The sequence below is a fragment of the Melanostigma gelatinosum genome (genome assembly GCF_949748355.1).
Source record: "Melanostigma gelatinosum genome assembly, chromosome: 23".
In the NCBI taxonomy this organism is placed as follows: Eukaryota; Metazoa; Chordata; class Actinopteri; order Perciformes; family Zoarcidae; genus Melanostigma; species Melanostigma gelatinosum.
The window spans coordinates 4,302,767-4,322,467 of NC_136656.1; the positions used below are offsets into that span (position 1 = coordinate 4,302,767).

General features: G+C 43.1%; 3 protein-coding genes across 4 annotated transcripts; 2 read left to right on the forward strand and 1 right to left on the reverse strand.

The window, feature by feature from the left end:
* The first annotated feature begins 1,445 nt into the window (after nucleotides 1-1,445).
* LOC306796403 (vang-like protein 2) lies at nucleotides 1,446-9,495 on the forward strand. Of its 2 annotated transcripts, none has more exons than XM_079295299.1 (8): nucleotides 1,446-1,512; nucleotides 3,902-4,149; nucleotides 4,271-4,394; nucleotides 4,489-5,096; nucleotides 6,175-6,311; nucleotides 6,435-6,570; nucleotides 6,681-6,927; nucleotides 7,424-9,495. In XM_079295299.1, the coding sequence occupies exons 1-8, from the start codon at nucleotides 1,495-1,497 to the stop codon at nucleotides 7,679-7,681; spliced, it is 1,776 nt and encodes a 591-aa protein (XP_079151425.1). In that variant the 5' UTR covers nucleotides 1,446-1,494; the 3' UTR covers nucleotides 7,682-9,495. The 2 variants fall into 2 exon arrangements, with proteins under 2 accessions (XP_079151425.1, XP_079151426.1); XM_079295300.1 differs by having other exon boundaries at nucleotides 1,464-1,807.
* A 462-nt stretch (nucleotides 9,496-9,957) lies between these two features.
* Nucleotides 9,958-14,035, forward strand: LOC306796890 (SLAM family member 9). The gene is made up of 5 exons (XM_079295958.1): nucleotides 9,958-10,036; nucleotides 12,019-12,228; nucleotides 12,311-12,421; nucleotides 12,717-12,986; nucleotides 13,119-14,035. Exons 1-5 carry the CDS (start codon nucleotides 10,000-10,002, stop codon nucleotides 13,268-13,270), a joined length of 780 nt encoding a protein of 259 aa, XP_079152084.1. The 5' UTR covers nucleotides 9,958-9,999; the 3' UTR covers nucleotides 13,271-14,035.
* Nucleotides 14,036-14,224: 189 nt separating this feature from the next.
* LOC306796651 (uncharacterized protein) lies at nucleotides 14,225-18,237 on the reverse strand. Its single transcript, XM_079295701.1, has 7 exons — nucleotides 18,141-18,237; nucleotides 16,067-16,378; nucleotides 15,568-15,837; nucleotides 15,153-15,260; nucleotides 15,001-15,059; nucleotides 14,795-14,869; nucleotides 14,225-14,616 (listed from the first exon to the last, which is right to left on the reverse strand). The coding sequence occupies exons 1-7, from the start codon at nucleotides 18,208-18,210 to the stop codon at nucleotides 14,539-14,541; spliced, it is 972 nt and encodes a 323-aa protein (XP_079151827.1). The 5' UTR covers nucleotides 18,211-18,237; the 3' UTR covers nucleotides 14,225-14,538.
* Between the last annotated feature and the right edge of the window lie 1,464 nt (nucleotides 18,238-19,701).

Genomic DNA, 19,701 nt, shown 5'->3' on the forward strand with positions numbered 1-19,701 from the left:
ATCTGACTTTCAAGATGTGAAAGAAAGGCAGAATAGTTGTTGAGATGTGTTCAGACATGAATGCTTACATTTGGTTACATTGCTATTTGCTGTCATTGAAAATAAAATGATAAAATAACAATGTATGTATAGGCTACTTGTATTGTTTAAAATAATGTCAGCAGGGACTGTTGGCCCTAGGGCATTTTCACATTATCAAATTTGGCCCTCTTTGAAAAAAGTTTGGACACCCCTGGTCAAGAGTGTTCATGTTGCCCTCTAGTGGCCACGGTGGGGAACTGCAACACACTCAATTCATGAAGACGGCGTCAATGAAGACGGGACAACACACTACCACTTCCGGTTCCGGTAAGTACTTTCAAAATACAGTCAGCAAAGTAACGGAAATTATCATGTTAATAATAATGTTAAATGCCGTTAATTTACTTATTTGCACATACACGTGAGCACGACCAGCAGGCATGTAGAGAAAAACTAAAAGTAATGAAATTACTGAGACATAACATGGAAACAGTTTGTTTATTTCATGGTCAAGACTCTTCTAAGCGGTATAATAGAGGTATACATATTAGTATGATAGTTATTTTTAAATACAAGCAGATATATAACTTACATTTGTCCGAACTTAGCTAGAGGCAATAAATGGTTTTCTGTTCAATATGTGGTCAAATTAGACATTAAGTAGGGCAATTATTTTTATTTACAATATTGATGCCACCTAATTTTTCGAGGTCATATTGAACAGATTTCTTTACAGACCTACATTTATCAGTTAATCACATTTACGTGATTGTCTTCATCTATTTATAGTTTGTACATCTAGTTATATGAGGCATTTACATTACAACTACGTATTAAAGTAGAACATTTTATTCAAAACACAATTGATTTGGTACATTATCTTTTTCATACATTTCTGTCATTGTACATTTTTGTGGCGATCGTTATTGCTGCAAGAAAATAGTTTTTCAAGAGTAATTCTTTTTAATATAATATATGATATAAAAGCAGAGTATCGTAGAGCAGAATCCCTTCAACCTTTAAAAAAATATTTTCACTTTGAGATTAGGAGAAAATGTTTATTAATAATTTATAAAGACAATGCCACACCCTTCAGACGTTGATGTTGCTCCTCGGTCTGTTCTTAGTTAATTATGAATGGATTTAACCACTCAATGTAATATTTAAGAGCAGTTCTAGAGGATACAATGTGCAATTCAAATATGTGGCAATGCTTTGACCGAGTTATTGCATTATGTATCTATAACAATGTGAACGTATTGTCATTCTACAACACAGGTTTGCACAACGAAATGCAAGTTGTGTCTGTGAGTCGGGTTTGTTACATTGTAACATGTTGGTATTATTTTGAAAATCCCGTCCCGGAAGCTGTGGGTGTACTCTGTGTAACTTGACGGTGTGTGGCTCTCAACCGGGGCCGCCTGGACGTCCACACAGAGCCGCTCAGCTCAGCGGGGCTCCGGCACACAACAGATGCGGAGCCGGGATGAGGTGCGTGTCGCTGCCTTTTCTTTCTCTCTGTGTGTGTGTGTGTGTGTGTGTGTGCGCGGCTTCGATTTAAGATGCGATTCAACAGCCGAGAAAGCAAACGCAAACAAATCGCGTTGACCTGAAAAAAGGGGGGAAACTAGTTGCACCGTTGAGCGTGGAGACTGCGGACGAATGAGAGTCCGGCGAAAGTGAACGCGGAGCTTTTTGGAGGCACTTTTCGTTGCTCGGCTCTGCTGCTCGTCCCTTTGTGCTGCGGGTTTGCAGCTCCCCCCCCCCTCCTCCTTTGGATAGAAAGGTAAGACATTCCTGCATGCATTATGGGTAAAAATGGGCTGTTCGTGTATAAGCACGAGCACACCGGCTGCTTGCTGCTTTAATGTTTAAAAAAAACTACAACAACATTTAGTCCCCATTAATTTTTTCTCCACAAATACTTTCTTGATTTCAGGAGCTGTGCGCGGTCTGTCAGGACTGATGAGTTGGCAGATAACAGTATCGATCACAGATTCACTGAAGCTGATTTTCACCACCAGTGTGAACGCGATCGCCGGCTTTCCACGCTCACTTGGAGCCCACTTATTCATTGTTCTTCTCCGCGCACTTTAACCGGTTGTGGGTTTTTTTGCGCTTTTACGCACTGTGTGCCAAATTGAGCCCTGGTAGGTTTCCTTCCCTGTGGCCACATCAATGTTTGCTGTGCGGTCTGTTGCTCATCACTTCATCCTGGGTGTGTTCCGCTTTGTCTCAAATCACGGACTCGCTGTGTGTTTCCACTGGTGTTTGAATCGACTGCCCCGTGATGCTCGCCGGTTATTCGTGCGCGCTTGCAACGTGAAGGCCTCGAAGCCTGGGCTTTGGGTTGCTTCAAGGAGTCCGTGTCGAGGCTGCAGCCACGCCTCGCCGGCCCACTGCCGCCCTGAGGCCTGGAGGGCCCCTCGGGAGCCACACGGGCTGCAACCTGAGGCTGCACGCATGCAACAAGATGTTCCACCCAAAACATGAGAGGGAAAGGGAAACATTTCACTTGGCAACAAAGTCAATACGCTTGCACTCAGTTTACATGTAATAATGCAAGTTCAGTGACTTATTCAAAAAAAAAAAAAAACTTGAGAAACCTATACACAAGATTTCATGACAAGCATCTTCTAGCCAAAGTGTTTCTAAGTGGTTGACATTTTTTACAGTGTTGTAACATTTATTTCTTTCTGTCCTGGCCAGTTTGTTTCCACACTGCACGTGGGGCCTCTAGCGTCCCAGATGATGCTCAACGTGGAGCCCAGTGTAGATCAATCAGTGGTGGGTTGATGACAGTGGATGAGGCTCATCGGAGCGATCGATGGGATTGACCGTCTCAAAACCGGGTGGGAGAGAGAGAGAGAGCGAGAGACGGATTTGTTCATGTCGGGTTAAAGCTCTGACTTTACTCTCATGGTCTGTGCTGTGTCTGGCCCAAGATTTGACCGAGATACACTTAGAGAGTTGTAAGTTCCTGCTCATAAATAAACCTTGTTGAGTCTGCACAAGCTGCAGCAAAGATCATTTTTCATGCCACAAGAGAATGTGATTTCCATTTTTACCCAGAAAGCGAGCGGAGTGCTCTGCCTGACGTGACACAGGACACAGACGCACACGGGAGGTCATGGCACAAATTGAGAGCGTGAGATTTGTTGTTGGACTCAGAGTCTGTTCGTTCTGCGTCCAATTGCAAAACGTCAACTTAAAATGGAGGACAGGAACAGACTCCTGGTCAATGATTAGTGTCTGTTCCTGTCTTCTGAGGTGTGTATTTGAGGGAGGGAGGGGGGGTTGCAGAGTTGTTGTTCTGGTTTCTGTGGCAACTCCCCCCTCCCCTGTCTTTTCTCACCCCTAGCCTCCCATTCATCCCCATTGTAGTAGTTAAGCTCTGTTGCCCTGAGAGACCACGGGGGACAGTTGGGGAATGTGGCGTCCGGGCGAGTATGTATCACGCAAAAAATAAAAAAAAGATAAGCCAGCACCAGCGGGCTCTGCCTCTGCTCCTCCGGCATGCCGGGCACACCGGAGACTCGTAGCCCAGAATAGAAGGTTGCGTAATTACCCTTTATTGGCTGAGAACACCCAAATAACGTGAGTTCGCTCATAAAAAAAAAGAAAAAAGCTCCCTTAATCCGGAAGAATGGGCCCGGTTATGTCCTGTGTGACTGAAAACACACCTCAGAGTGCCAACATCTTAACAAGGTCTCTCTTCCTGGTGTGTTTCCCCTCTGAGACTCTTGTATTCCTGTCTGTTATGACAAATTACCTCTCTCTCTCTCTCTCTCTCTCTCTCTCTCCTTATTTCTCTTTCTGCCTCCCTTCTGTACAAATTCACTATTTCTCTCATTTATCTCCTTCTCTTCTTCCCCACCAGGCCTCCAAGATAGATTCCCTCAGGAGTAAAGTGGACTTGCTGCGCCTCCCTCTGGCCCTCTCCACCAAGTCCATCAGCAATCGTAAGAGCCAGCTGGGCGTGGTCTGGGAGAAAGGCGGCGGCGGCGGCTCGTGGGCAGGAGGGGCCCGGAAACCCCGCCCACCGCCGGCCTCCGACATGGACAACGAGTCGACGTACTCGGGCTACTCCTACAAGTCGCCCCACTCGCGAAGCTCCCGCAAACACCGGTAAGAAGCCCGCAGGTTCTCAGAGGTCGAACTGAATTTGACGCTTTTATTAACAGACATTGATTAAACACAATGTATCCATCAATACTAAACCATCTGACTTCTTCTTCTCCTCCTCCAGGGATAAGAGGGACAGGCATCGCGGGAAGAGCCGCGACAGCAGCATCCGGGGAGACAAGTCTGTGACCATCCAGGCTCCTGGAGAGCCGCTGCTGGACGCCGAGTCCACCAGAGGAGACGACCGGGTCCGAGTTTGATTTCAATCGTTCGTCGTAAGCCGCGTTGTGCCGCGTTTCTCCCAACGCTCATCTCCTCTCTGCTCTCTCTCTCTCTCTCCAGGATGACAACTGGGGCGAGACCACCACGGTGGTCACGGGCACCTCCGTGGACAGCGTCTCCAACGAGGACCTGACACGGATGTCCAAGGACCTCGAGGATTCTTCGCCGCTGGAGTGCCGGCGTTACCTCAGCCCGGCGTTGGGCGCCGTCCTGGGCCTCTTCGCCCTGGTCACCCCTCTGGCCTTCTTGGCGCTCCCGCAGCTCCTTTGGCGGGATACGCTGGAGCCTTGCGGCACGCCGTGTGAGGGCCTCTACATATCTCTGGCCTTCAAGCTCCTGATCCTCCTCATCTCCACCTGGGCGCTGTTCCTGCGCTCGCCCAGAGCCACCCTGCCGCGCTTCTTCATCTTCCGCTGCCTGCTGCTGGCGTTGGTCTTCCTCTTCGTGGCGTCCTATTGGCTCTTCTACGGGGTGCGGGTGCTGGAGCCCAGAGAGACGGACTACAGGGGGATTGTGGGATACGCGGCGTCTCTGGTGGACGCGCTGCTGTTCATTCAGTACCTGGCGCTGGTGCTGCTGGAGGTCAGACACCTGCAGCCGGCTTTCTGCCTGAAGGTTGTGAGGACCACAGATGGAGCGAGTCGCTTCTACAACGTGGGGCATCTCAGGTTAGTGTGCGGGGAACATATCTGTGATATTTGCATTCTTATTTATAAAATATTTCGATTTAAACGTGCTCTTATGACGGGGTTTTTAATCAGTTAATTCGTTTTTTATTAAACATTTCATTCATTTAGAAAAAAACCCATTCCCATCATCAAGAAGGTTTATCTGTGCAGCCGAACAAAGTATCCGTTTCAAAGGTTTACGTCATGGAAGCGTTTCAGCTGCGTTTTTCAGTCCTCCGTGCTCGACGGTGAAGATGTGCTTCTATTTGAATCCCATCCAGCTGTCTAGACCGGCCGCATAACGCGGCTACGTGCATGAACGCGTCCTCAATACTCCGCTTGAGCGCATCCCTGTGTAAACACAGATGGAGGACAGAAGCTGCTGCTGGTGCTCTGCTAACGCGCCGCTCGTGTTACCTCCTGTGTGGGCGCGGTGTTGGCTGACGCCATCTTGTTAACCTCCGGGGAGTCCCGACACGGCAGCTGCAACTCTTGACCCACACTCTGCAACCTTATTTAGGTGACACATGGTTGCAAATGCCGTCCCCGCAAAATGTTACTCTTTTTGCCTCATCTATAGACGGCACTGCAGCAAAATAAATAGACAGTAAAATGGACATAATTCAGTCGTTGTGTGCCTGAATCAATTAAAAATGTGTCCGCGTACAGTGATTATATTCTCATGCAGGATTATAACATTTCCAAAATGCACAGTTTATCATCTTTGAATGTCTGTCGATGTCTTTTTCTTCTCACAAGCGGCTCACTTCCTGCCTGCGATAGCTACGATCTGGCTTTTAAGGGCAACCTCCAACTGGAGATGGTTGTTTTGTGCTTCATCGTGACGCTCCTGCCCTTCGTCATCGCTGTTTTTTAGTCTCGTGGGCTTTATATTCCCTCGCTGCAGCAGTGGCACTGTTTCCTCCTCTGGTTCACCACTTCCCTTTTATCTGCATGTGAACATGTCCCAACTGTCTGCTTGTTCAAAGGTGATGGACACTGATAACAGCACTTTGTTTTCAAGTGAACATGCAAGTTAAAGGGAAGTTCTCTTCCCCCCCCCCCCCCCCCCCCCTAGTATTCAGCGGGCAGCCGTTTGGGTTCTGGACCAGTACTACAGTGACTTCCCGGTCTATAACCCCGCCCTGCTCAACCTGCCCAAGTCCATCCTCTCCAAGAAGATGTCTGCCTTCAAGGTCTACAACCTGGGGGAAGGTGAGATGACACATTGCTAGTATGTTGCCTGCGCCAGCAATGATGATACAGGGGAGTCTGCCGTATGAGACGTATTGAATTGTTTATGATATGGAGCTTTGTTTTGTTGATGTCTGTCGACAGAGAACAGCACCAATAACTCTACGGGACAGTCCAGGACCATGATCGCAGCCGCTGCTCGGAGGAGAGACAACTCCCACAACGAGTACTACTACGAGGAGGCAGAGGTGGAGCGGAGGGTCCGCAAACGCAAGGCCAGGTGAGGACACGGCCACACAGACGCACACAGCACGTTATGAAGACTGTCCATAAAAGCGGCTTTATATTTTCAGTTGGCGTCTCGCTCACTCTGCCGTTTCTCCTCCCTAGACTGGTGGTGGCGGTGGAAGAAGCCTTCACCCACATCAAGCGACACCAGGACGAAGACGCGACCACGTCCTCCCCCAAACACCCGCGGGAGGTGATGGACCCCAGGGAGGCGGCCCAAGCCATCTTTGCCCCCATGGCGAGGGCCATGCAGAAGTACCTCCGCGCCACCAGGCAGCAGTCCTACCACAGCATGGAGAGCATCATCAACCACCTGCAGTTCTGCGTCACGCACAACATGAGCCCAAAGGCAAGGACGCTCGTTTTATTTATTTGACAGTAATTCTGTGTTGAATTTATTCTATTTTTCATTTTATTTATATTTTTAATTATTTTTTTTGCATTTATTTTATTCAATCTTATCACTTTTTTTGTCTCAGTTATATTCCAGCCATTTTTTGTATTTTAATTCATCAGTTTCTTCAACAAAAACTGGTTTCCTGTCTGCATATTATGAAGCTTTTTTTTTTTTTTGCATTTAACCCCATTTTTTCCTTCACTTTCTGAGTTGGCACAGTTCACTTTACACCGATGAACAGTTTCTTAAAAGTAAACGCAAACATAAATCTTGACAGTGTGAAAATTTGAAATTGATTTGAAAAAAGGATTTTTATTTGCAGCTCTCAAAGTTATGTTTTACTTTTTATTACATTCATATCTCTCCGCCCCATGAAACAGATCCTGACTTTGCATTAGTTCAACTATTTATCAACAGATTTGCATTTTGCGATGCGTTTCCTTCGCAGGCTTTCCTCGAGCGTTACCTCAGCCCCGGTCCCACCCTCCAGTACCTGGACACCACCAGGGGGCGCCAGTGGACGCTAGTGAGCGAGGAGCCCGTGACTGCTGCTCTGCGCCGAGGCCAAGTCTTCTCCTTGAGACGCCTCGACTTCTCCCTGGTCGTCACAGTGGCGCCCCTCCCCTTCTTGCGCCTGGGCGAGGAGTTCATTGACCCCAAGAGGCACAAGTTTGTCATGAAGCTCCAGTCGGAGACGTCTGTGTAGCAGAATGGGGACTCGGAGATACTAATCTTAGTGCTTTCAGGGTATCTTTTTTTATACCTTTTTTATTAGTTATTGTTCATGATTTCTGTTGGTTGATAAGCGCAACACCCAAATGACATGGCTAAGATAGTTCCAGAACAACAGTGATATCTGACCTTATATGTTATGTTCGTTTGAGGAACAAACATGTTTGTTCCTCAACATAACATGAGCCGCTTGCCTGCACTGCTGGCTGCTTCCAGTTTCTAGGATACTTCGTATTAGTTCCGTTTTGTGGTATTCAAACACACATTTCGTGAAATACATTTTTTTTGACAAAGATTTAAACCTGAAAGGACCGCTTGAGTCTATGAATTGGATTTTGTAATTCATGCGTACGACATTTATTCAAGAGAATCAGCCCATGTAGGATTACATGGGTTTCGCTTCAGCTCAGAGCTTAATCCTACTTCTCCCCCTTTTTTTTTTTTTTTTTTTACGAATTTGGCGTTTACTGGCAACACATGTGCAGAGTCAGGAACTGACTTGTCCTTTGTCTCCTGGTCCTTTCTCCCCGTTTGAACGTTGGATACGCTGACTGACTCAAACGGAGCTGAAACTGCTTTTTGAACTGTAGTTTCCACTATAGTTTCCACTGAAAGTATGAAGTAAGAAAACACTGGATGGACTTGATGGGCCGAGCATTTCATAATTGTTTTGTTATGTTTCTTGCTGGGGTTTCGTTGAATCACCTACAGATGATGCACTCCTGCACTGAGCAAGAACAGAGCTTCGTAAGCACACTCTAGGACCAGTTTATGAGCAGTCACGCTGATGGCAGATGTTTGAATATTGGATTACAGCCAAGTATCGCCAATGTGCTCTTTGTTTTTTTTAGGCAGCTGAATGTTAATTGTCGTCTTTGATATTTTGCATAGTGTGTGAATTTGTGTGGTTGAGCGTGGCTGCGTCATCAACCAGACAAAGTGGCCAACTGTCTCATGGCCTGTGACCCAAAAGCCCCGGGGTTCCCTCCGTGTACGTGATTTGATTCATTCTAAAAGTTTAGGAATTCAAACGGCTAAAGTGCGATGTAATGTAAGAGTGGCCCTTCATTGCCTAAAACCCTCGTGGCCCCGTCTTGTGTCAAAATCGAATTGTAATACTTTAATAAAAAAGTACTTCACCGATGTAGCCTTGCACTCCGATAATATTGTCTGACTCACGACGGACAGTGGGAACCTGATGCAGCACAACCAGAGATTTGCCTTTTTTTTAAAGAAAATTCCACATATTCTTCTTCCTGGTGGTGCCGACATTACCCACAATGCAACTCAACTGCCACATCTCGATATATCGCATCCTCGATTTTTTACACGACTGTACACTTTTTCATCAATTAATACAAGCCGTTAGATTACGCTGGACTATTTCTGTTTAGAAGGTGCAGAATCTAAATCTAAAGTTCAGGCTAAATACTTGTCTGTTGATTCATAGACTCATTTCTCACAGTACTTTGTACCATATACTGTATATCAGGGGTCAACAGGGTTAATCCGGCCATGGGTTGATGCGTGTGCACATTCGTGTCTTTTGTCCTTTTTATACTACACATTAGGTTGTCGTGCCGCTCACAAAGCAGTCCTCCTGTACTTTTGGTGCCGTTTTCTACGGTTTTGTGTTTCCTGTTTTTCGATGGATCGCTTTGTTGTGCTCGATATGAGCTCCTAACACTTGTTCTTGAACGTTGTCTTTGAAAGCAAGATTGTTATTTACTGTTACGCTGTGTTTTTTGTTTTTGTAAAATGTTTTTAATAAATGATCTCACCCAGTTATTTGTCTCATGTTAGTCACAAGTTATCTTTCATTTTTTTTCTTTTCAGGAAGTGACACCCAAGTGGGGGAGTACGTTTGAAGCCAGAATGACGCGTAAACATTTCCATTACTCTATGAATTATACAGCATCCTGTACTTAAATCCATTGGAATTCACGAAGTACTAAATACTATGAAATAATACAAAGTATATGGACACTACAGAATGCAACGGAAAGTATTCAGTTTCAGTATTTCCACTGGTCAATGGGGAGTTTACCCAAAAAGTACCATTAGGATTATTTTGTCTTACATTACATTTGATATCAAGAGTGTAAAATGTATTTTTAAATCTACATGTAGGATTTAACACCCAATCCAAAATATTGAGTCACTCCTGGAAGACGATGCATGATCAATAAAGTGTTGCAATGTCAATGCAGCACGTGGTTTTCATGACAGAAGAGGAAGAGGTGGCGTCCAGGGTCTTTGCGCTCTCCGTCTGTGTGTTGCCACTCGGCAACAATGAAACCTCAAATCCTCCTCATTCTGTTCCTCCACGGTAGGTCCTGTTTTCATTTTGTCAAAATATCGTTAAGCGCCAGCGGCATTTTCAAAAAAGACATATCAATATTCTAAATGACAACTGAGAACCGACTATGTCACGTCTTTGGGCACGCAGCAACGAACAACGCAGGAAGTATGTCAATTATGGAACTCACAAAGTGTATTTGTCATCTTCAAAAGGAACTTACACATGTTGATAGTTTTGAGTATGTGTAGTAAATATACTATTTTATGGATCCTGTATTTACATCTACTCCTGCAAAATGTCCAAATGATACAGTTTGTACTTGTAGGCTCTAAAAATGGAAAAGTTCTTCTGAGTGTTGGTCCATCCTGAGATATCTGGATTACTTGGATTACTATGACATTTTAAACAGACATTGCTGAAAATATTTGAATCATCTGCGTTCCATTTCAGTTTAACGTACGACCAGAGTGCTACTCCCTCAAACTGCACATCCTAGTACATCTGGCCAGGACTGATAACTAGAAAGCTACATGTTGCATGGTAACTAGTGGCACCTTGTGAGTGTCAGGGGAATTACGTTCTGTCACTGACGATAGTGCTGTTAGTTAAATTAGACATTTCAGTCGACAACTCGACAATTTCATGTGAAAGCGAAATGGAAAAGACATTTGGTTTTGTGTCCCTGAATCATGTCCTGGCTCCCTAAATTGGCAATCAGTCATCAGAACTTTGAGAACCCCTGGTATCTATATCATGATAAAGAAACTGTCATAGCGTGTCACACAAAGAGTTATTTCAAAAGTCAAAGTGCAGTGAACCATAAAATCTTCAGAACACAAAAGTTGAATGTGCCATAAAAAATGTGAACAAAATTATAACATAGGATGTAAATGAAAAAGTCAAAATTTTGTATTATAGTACACCATAGGCTGGAATAAAACGAGTCATTCAATATATGTCAAAAACGTCATAGTATGTAGAGTCGAATAAAGTAAAACAAAAAGTCATAATATAGTATGTTTTCAAAAGAAAAGTGAAATAAAAATCCTAAAAAGTCAAAGTGTAGCATTTATATAAATGATCATAAGAGTACAGTACGTCAAACAAAATAGTATTGTACGTCAGAAAATATCATGAAACAAGTCATCGTATACTATGTTGAAAAAAAGTATAAAAACTTATGGACGTGCTATACTATGACATTTTTATGACTTTTTTCGACATATTAAAGCATGTCGGAAAAAAATACAAAGAGGTTATAGTGTAGAATGTTGAAAAAAAGTGATAATAACTAGTATAGTATATATGTGGAATAAAGTCATTAAAAAGCCTTCGTATAGTATGCCGAAAACTATGACTTTTCTGAGTTTTTGACGTGAAAAAAATGTATTCATAGTCACAGAGTAGAATGTAAAAAACCGTAATAAAAAAGTCATTGTATAGTACGTAAAAGAAAGTCATAGCATATCATGTCGAAAAAAGTCATTCAACTTCATAGTATGTTATGTTGAAAACACTCTTCGTATGGTATATGTCGAAGTATAGTAAGTCATATTGTAGCATGTTGAAAAAAAAATCATTAAAAGTCATAGAATAGTATGGTTGAGGTTGCCTACCCTCGCTCTAGCGCCACCATGATGTTGAAATATTTGTTTTTTATGAAAAAAATCTCAATTGCATTGATTGCCATGAAATTTAGCACAGACATTCATTGTCCCCAGATGATACGTTCAACGTTTTATCCTCTAACCTTTCATCTGGCACCAGTCGTGATTTCCTTTTATCCAATACGTAACACTGTGAAACGAATTACATTCCCATCAGCCTCAGCTGTACTGTGTGTTCAGTGCTTATGAGCAGATGTAAGCCAGCCGACACCCTCAATTAAAGGGTTAACATCGGAAAGAATCACAACAAACATGTAAAGATGTGAAACTCCAGGTTTGTGCTCGTTGTCTTTGCCATATTGCTTCAAAACATCTTAAAGATCTTTTCTTATTGTTTTGCAGTGGCACCAGTTAAATCTCTCAGGGAAGTCTCTGGGTACCTCGGGGATAACATCACCTTGCCCTCAGGAGCCGACCCGTCATGGAAGCTTTCCTCCATCGAGTGGTCAATATTCCCAAACAACACTTGGATCGCCACCTATCGTAGCGAGAGGAAGAACATCGATCGATTCGCTCGGTACAAAGGGAGACTCAGTCTCAACATCTCTACAGGTAAGAGACAAATCCATCTCCTGTCAGGAAACAGGAACGCTTACTCTTGGCCAGTCTCCTCAATGTGTTTTTAATTCATTAGGTGACCTGATGATCTATAATTTGACGTCAAAGGATGCCATGGAATACACTGTCGATCTCATCGATACCAAAGGACAGTCCAGCGGAAACAAGGCTAAGGTCACAGTGAGACGTAAGTGCGACCAGCTTTCAAGACTGACACACATTTCTAGGTTTTGTGAGCCTTTTATACATATTAATGGTGTTTTCACAGTTAGGTAGGTATGAGTCTTACTTTGACTTTTAAAACACCAACAAATGAAATAAATAGGATTGACATCATTTTTTCACTTATATGTAGTGCTTTTCTGACTTTTCTCACAACATTTCTAACAAATATCTCGCTGCTAAATGTCAGCGTCTCAAGCCTTATGGTGCTGAACACATCCTCTCGTCTAATCAACGATTCCAATTCAAACCCTCCGCAGAACGCCTCCAGAAACCGACCATCCTGACCTTTGCACATGAACACGGAGGCTGCAGCAGGTTGCTGCGATGCCACTCAACGGATACAGGTGTACAATTGTCCTGGCAGGGGATACCTCCGAGCGGGACCGCCTACAACTCGACTAATCCCGACGGCAACTCCGCAGTTGTTTTCGCATTACTCAACACCACCCAGAAGCATGTTGAATTAACCTGCACCTCCTGCAGGAACACGGAGAAGGCCTCAAGTGTCGTCACTTCAAAGTGCGACGGTAAGGTCACAACGGGACTTAAATGAGGAAAACATGGTACAATATGATGCACTTCATGCCAATGTGGTTCTGAGAAACCCATTCCAGATGTGTTTTCTGAACTATGTTGTTGCCTCTCCCATGTTGTTTCAGGTGAGAAGCTCGAGCCTGAACTCCCGCTGCATCCTCATCCAGATGTTTGGATCAGGAAACAATATGGGATCGCTTTCTTGGTCGGAGGCATCCTGGGAAGTATTCTGACAGTAGCTGTAACGTGCCTTTGCAGCGGTGAGAGGAACAAATGAATGAAATAAATGAATGTATTTAGGTCATGGAAACAGTGAAAGCGATGTACAAATGACAGTTTAAAAAAATAGAGATACAACACAGACGCACTGAAAGATTCTCAACGATAGTGGTTACACTTTATTGTACTGCTGTTAAGGACATGGAGTATTTTTCCTCTGGTTCTCATGACTTGTTTTTCTTATTATCCGGTCAAATGGGAACTTTTTATTTTTGTAAAAACACTTTTTAACTTTGGAAATTGGGAGGTGCTGCAGTCCTGAGGAACATGTTTCTGCATAAGTATATACAAGCACCTTTGTACACACCTTTCAAAGACGCAGTGTTATGTACACGTCACTGTTATGTCATCTCTTTTGTTTGTACTGTAATTGCTTTTATTGTTTCTGTTTTCACCATGAAAAATGCCTTTGAGTACCTTGTAAAGCGCTATACAAATAAAATGTATTATTATCATTATACTATTACTTTTTGTACTCAATGCACTTTTGAGACATTTTTTCGTCTCACTGTTTGTTGTTGTGTCCGGTATGTTATGTACCATTGTGACTGAAGTATTGGAAATACATTGATGTGGAAGAGTAACTTCTGTTACTGTTACGCTTAAAGTAGGTGCATGAATTTATAGAAATATACCAAATGTTTTTTTTAACCAAATACAGTTTGATAAAAGTTATTTATGTTATCTTTGTGGCAAAACATCATGTCACAAATGGTCAAAAATCTGCTGTTGTATGTATTTAAAAAACGTGTTTATCTATTGTATGTTGACTGCTGTTTGCAAACCAAATTGCCCCTCAGGGAGATTAAAGTCTATCCAATCCAATCCAACAATTCTGATAAATGCTTATTCATGTATGGCATCGCTGTCTCATTTCAAATAACCGGCCGAAACCCTTCGATTAAAACAACATGCTTGCAAAAAGAGCCAGAGTGACTTAATGACAGTAAATGTAATTTAATATCGCCACCTTTGCACAAGCTGAAACACCCCCAAGAGGTACAAATAAAAATATAATCTCTGTATTTACACGATTTACAACACTGTTCATACAATTGGAGCTCTTTGGCTCTCAAAATAGAACGGACGTTTTATGTTTGTCTTATATGAGGAAAAGGTGCCAAAGATAGAAAATGTACAAAAGTGTGACACTGTGTTGCGATATTAACCATACATATTTCATACATATTTTCTGTGATATGAATATTGATCTACTTCTGTTTCTTACTCAAAGGACATGCAAACGGCACATTGTGCTGTGACCCTCTAGGAAACCTGTTGGTAGGGCGACACAGAGGGCTTCCTCATGCGACTCAACTGGATCTTGTCGTACACAGTCTCAGGCTAGATGTGTGACAAAAGGAGGGAAAAAAGACAAAAAACAAATATTGTTAATGTATATATGTATTTATAATCAACACAAGTGAGGCAAAAGTACACTGTAGCCACGTGCTTTAGTATGTTGTCAACTTAAACTCAGTCTCATCTGCAAGAACCTCCAGGATAAAGGTGTTGCTCTTACCCCAGGTGTGACTGTGTCGACTCTGTTCTCAATGGTTTCATACAGTGTGCATGGCTTCATGGTAGATGAAGTCCCCTGCAAGTTTAAATGTGCATGCATCACAAGCAGAGTGGGTAAAAAATGTATTTCATCCTCAAAAACCAAAGCATTGAATGTCTATTTAAAACTGATTTGTGCAAACAGTGCAAATACGGAAGTATACTTACAGCCTCAAGCGCAACTTCGCCGATATCAGCATACACTGTGAGGTCATTTGAGTCACTTCCTGTTGGTGGATTTTAATGAAGCAACAAAGCAAAGTAAAAACCGGTGATGTGCCAATCAGGAATTTAAAAAAAGCTGACATGACGTTTCTTACCTCCTTGACTTTGTTTGCAGTGACAAACACATACAGCCACTCCAACGATAACGACAATCACCAGACAACCTCCTCCCGCCGCACCCAGGAGAACGGCAAAGTCTGGGCCTGCGAAATAATGGTGTTATCAGTTATTGGATCACATTTGTGCACGGTGAAATAACTATAATGTAATATTGTAATATACTATGTATAAATATACTCAACTACAACAATGAGTGCATTCTTTTTGCAGATGACTCTGGCAGGTCACATTGTAATGTGACTCTTCTAAATGCATGTGCGAAAATCTTAAATATAAGTACATATATAGGTCAAATATAGCCGTACCTGCTGTGCCTCTTTATCCTCTGTACCATATGATTCACGAAAGCATTATGTAACTACTAAACTATCACCACTTATCTGTACGAACCTGTTTCCGATGTGTTGCTGCACGTCACTGTTTTGATTGTCGACTTGTCGCTGACAAAATTGGAAATTGTGCAGGTGAATCTGGTGTCTCCGTCCTGAGGTGTGATGCTGTACCGCAGCCTGGAGCCACTTGTGGTTTGGTTCCTCACGGCCCAGCTGTAGGTGACACTGCTGTCGGTGGCTCCGCTGCACTCCAGCAAAACTGTGCAGGATTCGTTGTCTGCGTTCCAGGTGGAGTTGGGAGTCACAGCGGGCTCTACGGTTATGGGCTCTATGAGGGACACATCATTTTTAGAGGTGGAATTGTGCATCCCACGATATCAGACATAATTAACTCATAACTTAAGGCGATGGTGGGCGAGAGAGCCCGGAAAACGCAGCTAAAAACAGAAAACCTCTTCATGTGTTGAGTGCTTTCTGGTACCACTGTTGTTCTATATGAATCAATCCAACAACCAACTAAGATATTAATAATGGATTATCATTTATGAGGTCCTTACCATGAACTTGCAGAGTGACGGTGACTGTAGGCCTTTGTGTGTCATTCACCGCTGAGGTAAAACTGAAAGTACCAGAATCTTGGAGAGTCAGTCGTCTCACTGTTAAATTAAAGTGTGTGGGGTTTAGTTCCAATCTGCCCTTGAACTGATGTTCTCTAGAAACATGAATAACAGTTTTGCCTTCTATTATTATAACCCCTCCATATCGCCACTGTGCCATGGTGACCCCTTCAGCTCGTAAGCATGATGGCAACTCCACGGTGTCTCCAACCTTTTTATGGATGTTGTGATCACAACTGGAAGCCTCCACATCTGAAACATATAAACAAAGAATGCACTGTCACTGTCCAATTTAGTTCTCAACATTAGGAGAGGCTGTCTCCTTCAATGTTCATAGAGCGAGAGAGAAAAGGTCCAAATCAGCTGAAATAGATGATAAAGCAGGGTATGTTTTAGGGCGTGGCTCCCTTGTGATTGACAGCTACCACAGCGTTGTTTAGTCTGGGAGTGATCCGTGTTTTCGTCTTACAATTTCAACCCTTTCGCAGTGTTTTCAGTTCATGAAAGTTAATTGTTACCTGTTGGTTGCCTAAAAATGTCTTATTCAGTGTTCGGTTGCACTTCTGGTTGCAAAAAAACAAGATGGCGACGGCCAAAATGCCAAAGTCGAGGCTTCAAAACGACAGTTCACAAACCAATGGTTGACCACAAGGTGACTACCTTCACTTCTTATTTACAGTCTATGGATGTGATACACCTCCAACAAAATGTCTTCTTTCGGCTTTTGTTTGTTTCCTGACAACAGTCACCTCTGGTTTCCTCATAACAGTGACCTCAACAAATAGTTTGAGTTACCTGACAGTTGTATCAGGGGATAGGAAAGGAAAATACTCGCATGAGTCATATTTTGAATTTGGTTTGTGGCGCTGCACCCACACACTTTTGTCATTTTCATTTAGAAAAGTACATTTTTTTTCAGATTTCCTGCTAAAAATAAAATTTAGAAACATATATTAGTCTTAGTAAAGCCATTGTTGTCATAATCAATCGTTTGTATAAGCAGCTGACACTTGTGTCAATCCAATAATTGACCATAACGCTCGTCTTCAGAGCTGTCCAAGTTACCATGGCCTCATTTCCAAAGAAAAAGCAGTGCAGGCACAGTGACAAAGGTCTCGCGCTGCCTTTATTCTGCGCTGCTCATCACTTGTGGTCAACGCTGCTGCTGATGGAGGGTTCTCAGAAAGTGGACACTTCACATGTGTCTGCTGTCATGTTGTGTGAGAATCTGACAACAAGCTCACAAGCATTTCCAACGCAACATCCACTACAATGTGCTTGCTGGTAACTAAATACTGGCACAATATTGAAATACTGATGGCCTGTATCGATGAGCTGTAAATAGACAAGCAGCAAGGCCATTTTAACTTACACTCCCCTACTTCTGCAAATATTCTGAGAAAGGTCCACACCTCGTTCCCGTAAGCAATGATTTTTATGACCTGTTATTTATCAGAATAAACTACATTCGCAGAACTGATCCTCAAAGAGGAAGTAACGCCAACAGACAGGATGACCCATCCCAGAGTTGCGTAAAGGTTTTAAAGTTTCTACCCAAGTAGAAGAAGCAGGAAATTTGCTGACAGTGTACCAAAGAAAAGGAAAGCACATGTTTGCAAACTCAAAACCACAAGGTGCAATGAAATCAGACGATGAACAAACAAGTCGGGAGCTCCAATTTATGACAAATGTTGAGCAACGTGCACATATTATGAGTTTTTTATTGTACAGGAGAGAACGTAAATGTTTGTTGATCATCTTTAAACACACACAATTGGCGCCTTGAGTTCATTTCTTGAATTTGGACGTCACAGTTCTTAAATATGTCACTGGCTTTGAAGCCACAGCTGCATTTCTCACTGGAGCCTTTTAAACGTACCGATATGACATGCAAACATCCAGCAAATTCCTCAATCTTGACCAACCTGCTCCATTCTAAGCACATGACAGAGTGAATCAAGCAAAACAATAGTACAGTAGAAATCCATAAAGATAAGAGCAGAGGCGTACATACCGTGGAGGCAAACCCAGAGAAGGAGCACAGAAATGTACGTAAAGAAGCAGCTCAGGCAACCACCAACCATCTCTGTGGGGAGAGATACAGCGTCTGTTTCCTCTTCTAGTCTGTCAAACTGTGCTGAGGCAAGTCACTCCTAAAGAAAAAAGAAAAAAAAGAATAGAGAGGGTGGAGAGCGGGGGAGGTCTCTGTTGACGAAGAAGAAGCAGAAGAAGAAGCGGTCTGGCCTGATACACTGCGAGATTAAAAATAGGCACATCAGTGAGAACATAACTAGAGAGTATTAAAAATGAGGATTTAATAACAGCTTTTTTGTCCTATTTTTTTCGTAAATTACAGCCAGTTGCTATGCATTAGATTTGTTTCTGCTGGGTGACAAAGAGTAAAGACAAACAACACATCTACAGACTACCGCAAGCAGCCGTATGTGTGAAAGTTCAAGGTAAATGTCCATTTCTGAAAACCACTGAGCAGGATGAAGCTAGCCACATCCTGTCATCAGATATTCCAAGATGAGGGGTTGCAAAAGTGAAAACACAAATTTGAGCATGTCGAGTGGACTTTTAAAATACACAACTGGAACTAGGATTCGGCCCATTACTGAGAATCCTGTAGGTGGAGGACGGGAACGTTTTAGCCCCTGAGAATCAAATACTTAAAAATACTGTATTTATCTTCTTTTCTTTGCATTCTGGTATGAGCTATTTTCGTCCACACAATATGAAAATAAAGAAAAACAGCATTTTTCTCTGCTCATTATGCGTGAGTGTGTCCATCTGTGCTTGCATGATAAGGCCCACAATTGCATGCAAATTGGTTTATTCACAAATAATAATGGAGAGTGAGAGAAAAAGGATTTTCCGCCTTAAATTACATCTAGAGCCACAACATGTATCGGGGATTCTGTTGCAGGGCAGAGGCGTTATCGCTCACAATATTAGCCTTGGTGACGTGTGTGCAAAGCGTTCAGGCTACAGCCTATAGTTATTGGCTTGGCTTACATCCATGACCTCTTGTATATTGCATTTTGAGTCTGGGTAAGACTTCAGCATGACAATGGGGCACTGGGTAGGGGGAAACCCCCGATTGCCACCGAGTATTCCGCACAATGCATGTATATTCAGCAGAACTTGAGGTTTGTGTGCAGCCATATGTGAGCACAGAAGGAAGTGAACTACCACGCCTCAAGATAAGACAAGCGACAAGTGGCGATGCTCCTGTAGAGGAGGATGTGTGTCCATGCTGCACAGTAAAATGATATTTAGATCAAGTTCAAATGCTCAAGTCTCAGGATTTATTGGGATCAAGCGAGCAGGCAAGGAAAATAATAATATCACGAGCGGACTTGTCTGCTCACTGCAGAGCATCTCAGCATCCGGCGGTGAAAGACTGTAGTTCCCTGTAGTCTCATCTGGTAGCCACAAACAACGTCACTATGCAAAGACCGGCATCGTTCTACGTGGTGTTTCTGCAGTGGTGGTCTCTGCACTGCAGCCCCACTTTGGTTTCCTGAACTTGAGGCTGATGGCGCATTTACAGTTCAACGCTGATGTGAAAC

Coding starts and splice junctions, on each gene's coding strand:
- LOC306796403 (XM_079295299.1), top strand. Junction 4,150..4,270: donor CGAAGCTCCCGCAAACACCG/GTAAGAAGCCCG, acceptor CTCCTCCTCCAG/GGATAAGAGGGACAGGCATC. Junction 6,928..7,423: donor CGCACAACATGAGCCCAAAG/GCAAGGACGCTC, acceptor TTTCCTTCGCAG/GCTTTCCTCGAGCGTTACCT.
- LOC306796890 (XM_079295958.1), top strand. CDS start 10,000: ATGAAACCTCAAATCCTCCTCATTCTGTTCCTCCACG. Junction 12,229..12,310: donor CAGTCTCAACATCTCTACAG/GTAAGAGACAAA, acceptor TTAATTCATTAG/GTGACCTGATGATCTATAAT. Junction 12,987..13,118: donor CGTCACTTCAAAGTGCGACG/GTAAGGTCACAA, acceptor ATGTTGTTTCAG/GTGAGAAGCTCGAGCCTGAA.
- LOC306796651 (XM_079295701.1), bottom strand. CDS start 18,210: ATGGTTGGTGGTTGCCTGAGCTGCTTCTTTACGTACATTTCTGTGCTC. Junction 15,838..16,066: donor CGTCACTCTGCAAGTTCATG/GTAAGGACCTCA, acceptor TGTCCCTCATAG/AGCCCATAACCGTAGAGCCC. Junction 14,617..14,794: donor TCGACACAGTCACACCTGGG/GTAAGAGCAACA, acceptor TCACACATCTAG/CCTGAGACTGTGTACGACAA.